The sequence below is a fragment of the Lethenteron reissneri genome, unplaced genomic scaffold, assembly GCF_015708825.2.
Source record: "Lethenteron reissneri isolate LAM-NWPU_2019-01 unplaced genomic scaffold, ASM1570882v1 scaffold_1918, whole genome shotgun sequence".
In the NCBI taxonomy this organism is placed as follows: Eukaryota; Metazoa; Chordata; class Hyperoartia; order Petromyzontiformes; family Petromyzontidae; genus Lethenteron; species Lethenteron reissneri.
Window position 1 is genome coordinate 20,910 of NW_026891683.1, and position 13,725 is coordinate 34,634.

Sequence of the window (13,725 nt, forward strand, 5' to 3'; positions counted from 1 at the left end):
CTCACCCACCCACCCACTCGCCCACCCACCCACTCACCCACTCACCCACCCACTCACCCACTCACCCGAATGGTGAATTCCCCCACATTCAGGTCTGTGAGCAGCTCGTTGATGACTCTGATGCACTCCGCGTCTGGAACCATCGCCTCGTAGTGGCCAGCAATGTCAAAGTCCTGCAACACACAGACACACTCACCCGCTCACTCGCCCACTCACTCATCCACTCACTCACCCGCTCACTCACCCCGCTCACTCGCACGCTCACTCACCCACTCACCCACACACTCACCCACACACTCACCCCGCTCACTCGCACGCTCACTCACCCGCTCACCCACACACTCACCCACACACTCACCCCGCTCACTCGCTCGCACGCTCACTCGCACACTCACCCACACACTCACCCACTCACCCACCCGCTCACTCGCTCGCACGCTCACTCGCACACTCACCCACACACTCACCCACACACTCACCCCGCTCACTCGCTCGCACGCTCACTCGCACACTCACCCACACACTCACCCACTCACCCACACACTCACCCACTCACCCACCCGCTCACTCGCCCGTTCACCCACACACTCACTCACCCACACACTCACTCACTCACTCACTCTCCCTTTCACTCACCCGCTCACTCGCACGCTCACTCACCCACTCACTCACCCACCCACTCACTCACTCACCCACTCACTCACTAACCCACACACTCACCCGCTCACTCGCCCGCTCACTCACCCAATCACTCATCCGCTCACTCACCCGCTCACCCACACACTCACCCAAACACTCACCCACACACTCACCCACACACTCACCCACACACTCACCCACACACTCACTCTCCCGTTCACCCACACACTCACTCGCCCGCTTGCCCGCTCACTCGTCCACTCACTTGTCCGCTCACTCACCCACACGCTCGCCCGCTCACTCGCCCGCTCACTCGTCCGCTCAATCACCCACACGCTCGCTCACTCGTCCGCTCACTCACCCGTTTACTCGTCCACTCACTAGCACACTCACTCGCACACTCACCCGCTCACTCACTCGCACGCTCACCCACACACTGACCCACGCACCCACTCACTCGCCCGCTCACTCGTCCACTCACTCGTCCACTCACTCGAATGCTCACTCACCCGCTCACCCACACACACGCTCGCCCGCTCACTCGTCCGCTCACTCACCCACACGCTCGCCCGCTCACTCGCCCGCTCACTCGCCCACTCACCCGCACACTCACCCGCACACTCACCCACACACTCACCCCGCTCACTCGCCCGCTCACTCGTCCACTCACTCGCAAGCTCACTCGAATGCTCACTCACCCGCTCACCCACACACACGCTCGCCCGCTCACTCGTCCGCTTACTCACCCACACACTCACCCCGCTCACTCGTCCGCTCACCACGCTCACTCGCCCGCTCACTCGAATGCTCACTCACCCGCTCACCCACACACACGCTCACCCGCTCACTCGTCCGCTCACTCACCCACTCACTCGCCCGCTCACTCGCCCGCTCACTCGCCCACTCCATAGGTTGGCAGACGTGGTGGTTGAGGTGGTGGGTGAAGTGGCGAGGTGGACGTGGCGAGGTGGACGCGGCGAGGTGGACGTGGCGAGGTGGACGAGGAGGTTCGTGGGCGACTCACGCACTGCCAGAACTCGCGTAGTCGCCCCTGGGCGAGCGAGGGGTTGTCCCTGCGGTAAACTCGCCCCACCTGGTAGCGCTTCATGCGGCTCACCCGGCCACTCGCCAGGTAGCGCGCAAACGGCACCTGGGGGGGGGGGGGGGTGGGGGGGGAGGGGCACGGGAGGGAGGGGGGTGAGGGAGGGGGGTGGGGCACGGGGGGAGGGGCAGGGGGGTGGGGGGAGGGGAAGGGGGTGGGGGGAGGGGCACGGGGGGGGAGGGGCACACGGGGTGGGGAGGGGGGTGGGGGGTGGGGGGTGGGGGAGGGGGGTGGGGGGTGGGGGGTGGGGGAGGGGGGTGGGGGGAGGGGGAGGGGGTGGGGGGGGTGGGGGGTGGGGTGGGGGTGGGGGGTGGGGGAGGGGGTGGGGGGAGGGGGGAGGGGGTGGGGGGTGGGGGAGGGGGGTGGGGGGAGGGGGAGGGGGTGGGGGGTGGGGGAGGGGGGTGGGGGAGGGGGGTGGGGGGTGGGGGAGGGGGGTGGGGGGGGGGAGGGGGGCGGGGGAGGGGGTGGGGGGAGGGGGAAGGGGGGTGGGGGAGGGGGGAGGGGGGGGGGTGGGGGGGAGGGGGAGGGGCACACGGGGGGGGGGGGGGTGAGGTGAGAGGGAGGGGCACACGGGGGGGGGGGGAGGGGGGGAGGGGCAGGGGGGGGGAGGGGGAGGGGCACACGGGGGGGGGAGGGGCACACGGGGGGGGTATATGATGATAATGATGGTGGTGATGGTGATGATGGTGATGGTGGTGATGGTGATGATGGTGATGATGGTGATGATGGTTGAGATGATGATGATGGTGTTGATGATGGTGGTGGTGATGATCGTGGCGATGGTCGTGGTGGTGGCCATGGTGGTGGCGATGGTGGTGGTGATGATGGTGGTGATGGTGATGATGGTGATGGTGGTGGTCACCGTGAGATCGTAGCGCAGCGCGAGGTGTTCTCCTCCCTGGTCCTGGAGCTCGTAGATGAGCCGTGCCTCCTCCCCATAGTGACCCACCAGGATGTCCTACACCACCATCATCACCATCATCACCATCATCATCACCACCATCACCACAATCACCACCATCATCACCACCGCCACCACCATCGCCACCGCCACCACCCCCATCACCACCACCACAACCGCCACCACCTCCATCACCACCACCACCACCACCACCACCGCCACCACCACCACCGCCACCACCGCCATCATTATCACCACCACCACCGCCACCACCACCACCACCACCATCACCACCACCATCACGACCACCAACACCACCGCCACCGCCACCACCACCATCACCACCATCACCACCATCACCACCATCACCATCACCACCATCACCACAACCACCACCATCACCATCACCACAACCACCACCATCACCACCATCACCATCACCACCATCACCACAACCACCACCATCACCATCACCACCATCACCACCATCACCACCATCATCATCACCACCATCACCACCATCACCACCATCACCACCACCATCATAATCACCACCATCACCACCATCACCACCATCATCACCATGACCACCACCGCCACCACCACCACCACCACCACCCCCACCACCACCCCCACCGCCACCACCACCACCACCGCCACCACCACCACCACCATCATCACCACCACCGCCACCACCACCACCACCACCGCCACCCCCACCACCACCCCCACCGCCACCACCACCACCACCGCCACCACCACCACCCCCACCACCACCCCCACCGCCACCACCACCACCACCGCCACCACCACCACCACCATCATCACCACCACCGCCACCACCGCCACCACCACCACCACCACCACCCCCACCACCACCCCCCACCGCCACCCACCACCACCACCGCCACCACCACCACCACCATCATCACCACCACCGCCACCACCACCACCCCCACCGCCACCCCCACCACCACCGCCACCATCACCACCACCGCCACCACCGCCACCGCCACCACCCCCACCACCACCCGCCACCACCACCACCACCGCCACCACCACCGCACCACCACCACCACCACCGCCACCACCCCCCCTCCCCCCCACCACCCCCACCATCACCACCACCCACCACCACCACCTCCACCCCCACCACCACCACCACCACCACCATCACCACCATCACCACCACCCCCACCACCACCACCACCACCACCGCCACGACTGCCACCACCACCACCACCGCCACCACCACCACCACCACCCCCACCACCACCGCCACCATCACCACCCCCACCACCACCACCACCACCCCCACCACCACCACCACCACCACCCCCACCACCACCGCCACCATCACCACCATCACCACCACCACCACCACCACCGCCACCATCACTACCATCATCACACCACCACCACCACCACCCCCCACCACCACCGCCACCACCGCCACCACCCCCACCACCACCGCCACCACCACCGCCACCACCACCGCCACCATCACCACCACCACCACCACCACCACCCCCACCACCATCACCACCATCACCACCACCGCCACCACCCCCACCACCACCGCCACCACCACCACCACCGCCACCACCACCGCCACCACCACCACCACCACCACCACCACCACCACCGCCACCACCCCCCCCTCCCCCCCCACCACCCCCACCATCACCACCACCACCGCCACCACCACCATCATCACCATCACCCCCACCATCATCACCACCATCACCACCACCACCACCACCATCATCACCACCATCACCACCACCGCCACCACCACCGCCACCACCACCACCACCACCTTGCGCTCCAGGAGTGGAGTGTCCATGGCCTGTGCCCCGTGCCTGCGGAAGCAGCTGATCGCCGTGTCGAGCACATGGCTCACCAGAGACATTCTGTGGGGGTCACTGTCTCTCATGCCCTGCACACACAGTGACACACACACAGTGACACACACACAGTGACACACACAGTGACACACACACACAGTGACACAGTGACACACACACAGTGACACACACAGTGACACACACAGTGACACACACACAGTTACACACACAGTGACACACACACAGTGACACACACAGTGACACACACAGTGACACACACACAGTGACACAGTGACACACACACAGTGACACACACACAGTGACACACACAGTGACACACACACAGTTACACACACAGTGACACACACACAGTGACACACAGTGACACACACAGTGACACACACACACACAGTGACACACACAGTGACACACACACAGTGACACACACACAGTGACACACACAGTGACACACACACAGTGACACACACAGTGACACACACACAGTGACACACACACACAGTGACACACACACAGTGACACACACAGTGACACACACACAGTGACACACACACACAGTGACACACAACACACAGTGACACACACAGGACACACACAACACACAGTGACACACACACAGTGACACACACACAGTGACACACACACAATGACACACACACACAGTGACACACACACAGTGACACACACAGTGACACACACACACACACACAGTGACACACACAGTGACACACACACACACAGAGTGACACACACAATGACACACACCACACACACACAGTGACACACACAGTGACACACACAGTGACACACAGTGACACAGTGACACACACACAGTGACACACACACAGTGACACACACACAGTGACACACACAGTGACACACACAATGACACACACACACACAGTGACACACAAACACAGTGACACACACAGTGACACACACACAGTGACACACACACACAGTGACACACACAGTGACACAGTGACACACACACACAGTGACACACACCAGTGACACAGTGAACACACACACAGTGACACACACACAGTGACACACACACACAGTGACACACACACCAGTGACACACACAGTGACACACACACAGTGACACACACAGTGACACACACACAGTGACACACACAGTGACACACACACAGTGACACACACAGTGACACACACACAGTGACACACACAGTGACACACACACACTGATACACACACAGTGACACACACAGTGACACACACACAGTGACACACACACAGTGACACACACAGTGACACACACAGTGACACACACACAGTGACACACAGTGACACACACACAGTGACATACACAGTGACACACACAGTGACACACACACACAGTGACACACACAGACAGTGACACACACACACAGTGACACACACAGTGACACACACACAGTGACACATACACACAGTGACACACACACAGTGACAACACAGTGACACACACAGTGACACACACACAGTGACACACACACACAGTGACACACACAGTGACACACACACAGTAACACACACACAGTGACACACACAGTGACACACACAGTGACACACACAGTGACACACACACAGTGACACACACACACAGTGACACACACAGTGACACACACAGTGACAACACACACACAGTGACACACACACACAGTGACACACACACAGTGACACACACACAGTGACACACACAGTGACACACACACAGTGACACACACAGTGACACACACACAGTGACACACACACACAGTGACACACACACACAGTGACACACACACACAGTGACACACACAGTGACACACACAGTGACACACACACACAGTCACACACACACAGTGACACACACACAGTGACACACACAGTGACACACACACAGTGACACACACACACAGTGACACACACACACAGTGACACACACACACAGTGACACACACAGTGACACAGACACAGTGACACACACAGTGACACACACACAGTGACACACACACACAGTGACACACACACACAGTGACACACACAGTGACACAGACACAGTGACACACACAGTGACACACACACAGTGACACACACACAGTGACACACACACACAGTGACACACACACAGAGTGACACACACACAGTGACACACACACAGTGACACACAGACACACAGTGACACACACAGTGACACACACACAGTGACACACACACACAGACACACACACAATGCGTGTGTGTATGTGTGTGTCTGTGTGTGTGTGTATGTGTGTGTGTCTGTGTGTGTGTGTGTGTCTGTGTGTGTGTGTATGTGTGTGTGTGTCTGTGTGTGTGTGTCTGTGTGTGTGTGTGTCTGTGTGTGTGTGTCACTGTGTGTGTGTCTGTGTGTGTGTCTGTGTGTGTGTGTGTCTGTTGTGTGTGTCACTGTGTGTGTGTCTGTGTGTGTGTCTGTGTGTGTGTCTGTGTGTGTGTGTCTGTGTGTGTGTCTGTGTGTGTGTGTGTCTGTGTGTGTGTCTGTGTGTGTGTCACTGTGTGTGTGTGTCACTGTGTGTGTGTGTCACTGTGTGTGTGTGTGTCACTGTGTGTGTGTGTGTCACTGTGTGTGTGTGTGTCACTGTGTGTGTCACTGTGTGTGTGTGTCACTGTGTGTGTGTGTCACTGTGTGTGTTTGTCACTGTGTGTGTGTGTGTCACTGTGTGTGTCACTGTGTGTGTGTGTGTCACTGTGTGTGTGTGTGTCACTGTGTGTGTGTGTGTCACTGTGTGTGTGTCTGTGTCTGTGTGTGTGTCTGTATATGTGTGTGTGTGTCTGTGTGTGTGTCTGTGTGAGTGGCTGGCTGAGGTTCCAGCTGTTGAGGAAGTACTGAGGGCGATCCGGAGTCTGAGACCAGGGAAGGCACCGGGCAGAGATGATCTCCCAAGCGAAATGCTGAGGGAGGGTGGCGTTTGTGCACAGACTGCCCTATATGACATCATAACAACAGTCTGGACCACTGGACGGGTTCCGCAGGACTGGAAGGATGCCCTGGTGGTCCCCCTCTTTAAGAAGGGGGACCGCACAGACTGTAACAACTACAGGGGCATCTCACTCCTCAGTGTGCCGGGTAAGGTCCTGGCAAGGATTATTCAACATCGCCTTGCTAGGCACGCTGAGGAGGGGCTTGCGGAGCCCCAATGCGGTTTCAGGAAAGGGCGGGTCCTGCACAGATGCCATATTTTCTGTCCGTCTGCTACAGCAGAGGTGTAGGGAATTCCAAAAAGACCTACATCTCTGCTTTATTGACCTGGTCAAGGCCTATGATACCATCAGTAGGACTGGACTCTGGGTTGTTCTTCGTGCTTTCGGAGTCCCTGACCCTCTGCTCACGATCATTAAGGACCTTCATGATGGTGAGCGGGCCCGGGTAAAACTACGTGGCCGGGAGTCGGAGCCTTTCCCTGTACACCTTGGGGTGCGACAGGGATGTCCTCTGGCTCCCACATTATTTAACATCTATTTTGACCGCGTAGTTCGTGAAGCCTTCAATAGCTGTACCGGGGGAATTTCCGTTTGGTACAGATATAATGGGAGGCTGATCGACGCCCGGGTGCGATCAAGGGATGGCTCCCTATTGGTCAACCACGTTATGTATGCCGATGATTTGGTAATAGCTGCTCATTCAGAAGAGGAGTTGGAGGCGCTGCTGCTGAGACTGGAGCGTGCCACTAAGAGGTGGGGCCTTACCATCAGCCCCACCAAAACCAAGCACCTGCCTGGGTATTTTGTACCATCGGACACTCCACCCCCACAACTCCCAATTGGTGATGGGGCAGTTGTGGAGAGAGTGGAGAGTTTCCCATACCTGGGCAGTGTGCTTATGACCGGCTCCAGTCTATCAGCAGAGGTCTCACTCCGAATCAGTCGAGCGGCAATATCTTTTCATCGGTTGCGTAACGCTGTGTGGAAGCTACCTGGTCTGTCGCTCCGCACGAAGCTTCAGGTCTTCTCGGCCACGGTCATTCCCTCCCTTCTCTACGCTTGCGAGACGTGGACCCCCCTGGTGGAGCATCTTCGCCGGTTGGAAACATTTAGGCTGGCCTGCCTACGATCCATCCTGGGTTTAACCAGGCTGGATTGTGTGAGGAGCTCACAAATCCTTGAAAGATCTGGGCAAAGTCCCATCAGTGAGCTCCTCCGGCAGGCAAGGCTGCGTTGGCTGGGTCATGTAGCCCGCATGCCCAGCCACCGCATGCCTAAACAGCTTTTGTTCGGCCGGATCGAGGGGGCTAGACGGGCGCGGCACGGGCTGGAGAAGAGATGGAGTGATGTGGTACAGGAGGACGTGGAGCTGAGTGGACTTGCCGATGACTGGTACCAGCGGTGTCAAGATCGGCCTCAGTGGAGGAGGCTCGTGAAGGACGCTACTGGGCAGTTGGAGGCAGTCGCCCTCCAACAACAACGGAGGGCGGAGGAGCGACGCTCACAACAACGAGCGGAGCGCCGGGTGGCTAAAGCACAGCAAGTTGGCACAGTAGGGGGCACAGGTGGTGCATCAGCCAGTCATCTCGGTCATCTCGGTCAGTCGACCAGTGGCACCTGGGTCTGCCCCGTGACCTCCTGCCAGCGGGCTTTCGACACTTCACGTGGCCTCAAGGTGCACTTGGCCTGGCACAAGCATCGTGGTGACGTCACCGCCACTTAGTGGCGAATGGCGGTTGTTGTTGTTGTTGTGTCTGTGTGTGTGTCTGTGTGTGTGTGTCACTGTGTGTGTGTGTGTCACTGTGTGTGTGTGTGTCACTGTGTGTGTGTCACTGTGTGTGTCACTGTGTGTGTCACTGTGTGTGTGTGTCACTGTGTGTGTGTGTGTCACTGTGTGTGTGTCACTGTGTGTGTGTGTGTCACTGTGTGTGTGTCACTGTGTGTGTGTGTGTCACTGTGTGTGTGTCACTGTGTGTGTGTGTGTCACTGTGTGTGTGTGTGTCACTGTGTGTGTGTGTGTCACTGTGTGTGTCACTGTGTGTGTGTGTCACTGTGTGTGTCACTGTGTGTGTGTGTGTCACTGTGTGTGTGTGTGTCACTGTGTGTGTGTCACTGTGTGTGTGTGTGTCACTGTGTGTGTGTCACTGTGTGTGTGTGTCACTGTGTGTGTTACTGTGTGTGTGTGTGTCACTGTGTGTGTCACTGTGTGTGTGTGTGTCACTGTGTGTGTCACTGTGTGTGTCACTGTGTGTGTGTGTCACTGTGTGTGTGTCACTGTGTGTGTCACTGTGTGTGTCACTGTGTGTGTGTCTGTGTGTCACCTTGGGAGTCTTGAGCACTGCTTGCCTCCTCTGTTTCTCCTGCGCTGAGCTGCCGAGCTCATGACCCTGGACACATCATCATCAGCAGCATCATCATCATCAGCATCATCAGCATCATCAGCATCAGCAGCATCATCAGCATCATCATCATCATCAGCAGCATCATCAGCATCATCATCATCATCAGCATCATCAGCATCATCATCATCATCAGCAGCAGCAGCAGCATCATCATCAGCGGCATCAGCAGCAGCAGCATCATCATCAGCAGCAGCATCATCAGCATCAGCATCATCAGCATCATCATCATCAGCATCATCATCATCAGCATCAGCAGCATCATCAGCAATATCATCATCAGCATCATCAGCATCATCATCATCAGCAGCATCATCAGCATCATCATCATCATCAGCAGCATCATCATCATCAGCAGCATCATCAGCATCATCATCAGCAGCATCATCAGCAGCAGCATCATCAGCAGCATCATCAGCAGCAGCATCATCATCAGCAGCAGCAGCATCATCATCAGCATCATCATCAGCAGCACCATCAGCATCATCATCAGCAGCACCATCATCAGAAGCATCATCAGCATCATCATCAGCATCATCATCAGCAGCATCACCATCAGCAGCAGCAGCAGCATCATCATCAGCATCATCATCAGCATCACCATCAGCATCATCATCATCAGCATCATCATCAGCAGCACCATCAGCATCATCATCATCATCAGCATCATCATCATCAGCAGCAGCAGCAGCAGCATCATCATCATCAGCATCATCATCATCAGCATCATCATCAGCATCAGCATCAGCAGCATCATCAGCATCATCATCAGCATCATCAGCATCATCATCATCAGCAGCATCAGCAGCATCATCATCATCATCAGCAGCATCATCAGCATCATCATCATCAGCAGCATCATCAGCATCATCATCAGCAGCATCATCAGCAGCAGCATCATCAGCAGCATCATCAGCAGCAGCATCATCATCAGCAGCAGCAGCATCATCGTCAGTACCATCATCATCAGCAGCATCATCGTCAGTACCATCATCATCAGCATCATCAGCAGCAGCATCATCAGCATCATCATCAGCATCATCATCAGCAGCATCACCATCAGCAGCAGCAGCATCATCATCAGCATCATCATCAGCATCACCATCAGCATCATCATCATCAGCATCATCATCAGCAGCACCATCAGCATCATCATCATCATCAGCATCATCATCATCATCAGCAGCAGCAGCAGCATCATCATCATCATCAGCATCATCATCAGCATCATCATCATCAGCATCATCATCAGCAGCACCATCAGCATCATCATCAGCAGCATCATCATCAGCATCATCATCAGCAGCACCATCAGCATCATCATCAGCATCATCATCATCAGCATCATCATCATCAGCAGCAGCATCATCATCAGCATCATCAGCATCATCATCAGCATCATCATCAGCAGCATCATCATCATCATCAGCAGCATCATCATCATCATCAGCATCATCATCAGCATCATCATCATCAGCAGCAGCAGCAGCAGCAGCATCATCATCAGCATCATCAGCATCATCATCAGCATCATCATCAGCAGCATCATCATCATCATCAGCAGCATCATCATCATCAGCAGCATCATCATCATCATCAGCATCATCATCAGCATCATCATCATCAGCAGCAGCATCATCATCAGCATCATCAGCATCATCATCATCATCAGCAGGAGCAGGAGGATCAAAATGTTACGACGACAACGATGACCACACGGCAGGAAAACTCATAAAGGTGGACGAGGAGTTTGGAGGAGGTGGACGAGTAGGAGGTGGACGAGGAGGAGTAGGAGGAGGTGGAGTAGGTGGAGTAGGAGGAGTGGGTGGACGAGGAGGAGGTGGATGAGGAGGAGTGGGTGGAGGTGGTGGACGAGGTGGAGTAGGAGTGGGAGGAGGTGGACGAGGTGGAGGTGGAGTAGGAGTGGGTGGACGAGGTGGAGGTGGAGTAGGAGTGGGTGGACGAGGAGGAGGTGGATGAGGAGGTGGATGAGGTGGTGGAGTAGGAGGTGGAGTAGGAGGAGTGGGTGGAGGTGGAGGAGGTGGACGAGGTGGAGGAGGAGTAGGAGGAGGTGGACGAGGAGGTTGACGAGGTGGAGGTGGAGTAGGAGGTGGAGTAGGAGGTGGAGTAGGAGGTGGATGAGGTGGTGGAGTAGGTGGACGAGGTGGACGAGGTGGAGGTCCCAATACTCACCGGCTGCGTGGGGTTCGAGGTGGACGAAGAGGTGGAGTAGGTGGAGTGGGTGGACGAGGAGGAGGTGGACAAGGAGGTGGACGCCCGGGGCGAGCTGACGAGGCGTAGGGAGAGACGTCGACCCCAAAGAGTCGTCCACAGCCCGGACCTCACCATCGTCGCCAGAGACCTGGGGTCAGGGATCAGGGGTCACGGGACCTGGGGTCACGGGACCTGGGGTCACGGGACCTGGGGTCACGGGACCTGGGGTCAAGAATCTGGGGTCACAGAATCTGGGGTCACGGAACCTGGGGTGAGGGAATCTGGGGTCAATGATCTGGGGTCACGGAATCTGGGGTCACGGAACCTGGGGTCACGGAACCTGGGGTCATGGAACCTGGGGTCAGGAAACCTGGGGTCAGGAAACCTGGGGTCATGGGACCTGGGGTCACGGATCTGGGGTCAGGGAACTTGGGGTCAGCGAACCTGGGGTCACGGAACCTGGGGTCACGGAACCTGGGGTCACGGAACCTGGGGTCACGGAACCTGGGGTCACGGAACCTGGGGTCAGGGATCTGGGGTCAGGGATCTGGGGTCAGGGAACCTGGGGTCAATGATCTGGGGTCACAGAACCTGGGGTCAATGATCTGGGGTCAGGGATCTGGGGTCAGGGATCTGGGATTAGGGACCTGGGATTAGGGACCTGGGATTAGGGGTCTGGGATTAGAGACCCGGGATTAGGGACCTGGGATTAGGGGTCTGGGATTAGAGACCTGGGATTAGGGGTCTGGGATTAGGGGTCTGGGATTAGGGACCTGGGATTAGGGGTCTGGGATTAGAGACCTGGGATTAGGGGTCTGGGATTAGAGACCTGGGATTAGAGACCTGGGATTAGGGGTCTGGGATTAGAGACCTGGGATTAGGGGTCTGGGATTAGAGACCTGGGATTAGGGACCTGGGATTGGAGACCTGGGATTAGGGACCTGGGATTAGGGGTCTGGGATTAGAGATCTGGGATTAGGGGTCTGGGATTAGAGATCTGGGATTAGGGACCTGGGATTAGAGACCTGGGATTAGGGACCTGGGATTAGGGACCTGGGATTAGAGACCTGGGATTAGAGACCTGGGATTAGAGACCTGGGATTAGAGACCTGGGGTCAGGGATCTGGGGTTAGGGCATCTGCACTGACAACTCATATCTTAATAGCTGCTACTGGTTGTTGTTGTTGTTGTTGCTGTTGTTGTTGCTGCTGCTGCTGTTGTTGCTGCTGTTGTTGTTGTTGTACAGTTTGTTGACCTCCGATTAGCCACTGGTTGCCTACGTAGAGTGGTGCCAAAGTAGTTGAACACAATTCTAGATTTGAAGCTTTCGTGACTGCAAGGATTCATGCTCTTAGTTTTTTCGGTAAAGTCACGTAGGTAAAAAAATTTTTTTAATTAAAATTTATAAAAATAAAATAATAAAAATCACGACGAGGTAGACGAAACGTCGTGATTTTTATTATTTTATTTTTTATCAATTTTCATTTCATTTTTTTTTACCTACGTGACTTTACCGAAAAAACTAACAGTATAGTTCAACACACACACAAACTACGATACACTACACTATACACTACAAAACTATACACTACAAAACTATACACTACACTATACACTACATAACACTGCAATAAAACTACAGAGCCAGGTGCTATG

The 13,725-nt window shown here is 56.6% G+C and overlaps 1 protein-coding gene across 2 annotated transcripts in view; it reads right to left on the minus strand.

Annotated features, from left to right (window-relative positions):
- Positions 1–12,272, minus strand: part of LOC133339578 (histidine--tRNA ligase, cytoplasmic-like) — a 14,315-nt gene extending 2,043 nt beyond the window's left edge. The window contains exons 1-6 of one of the 2 annotated variants that reach the window (XM_061547689.1): positions 12,049–12,272; positions 9,778–9,843; positions 4,462–4,581; positions 2,604–2,699; positions 1,664–1,789; positions 66–173 (exon numbers count right to left, since the gene is read on the minus strand). In XM_061547689.1, coding sequence (XP_061403673.1) covers positions 66–173; positions 1,664–1,789; positions 2,604–2,699; positions 4,462–4,581; positions 9,778–9,843; positions 12,049–12,204 — 672 coding nt within the window. In that variant the 5' untranslated portion in view covers positions 12,205–12,272. The remainder of the gene's footprint in view (positions 1–65; positions 174–1,663; positions 1,790–2,603; positions 2,700–4,461; positions 4,582–9,777; positions 9,844–12,048) is intronic. The other variant, XM_061547690.1, reaches the window with a different exon arrangement.
- Positions 12,273–13,725: the final 1,453 nt, after the last annotated feature.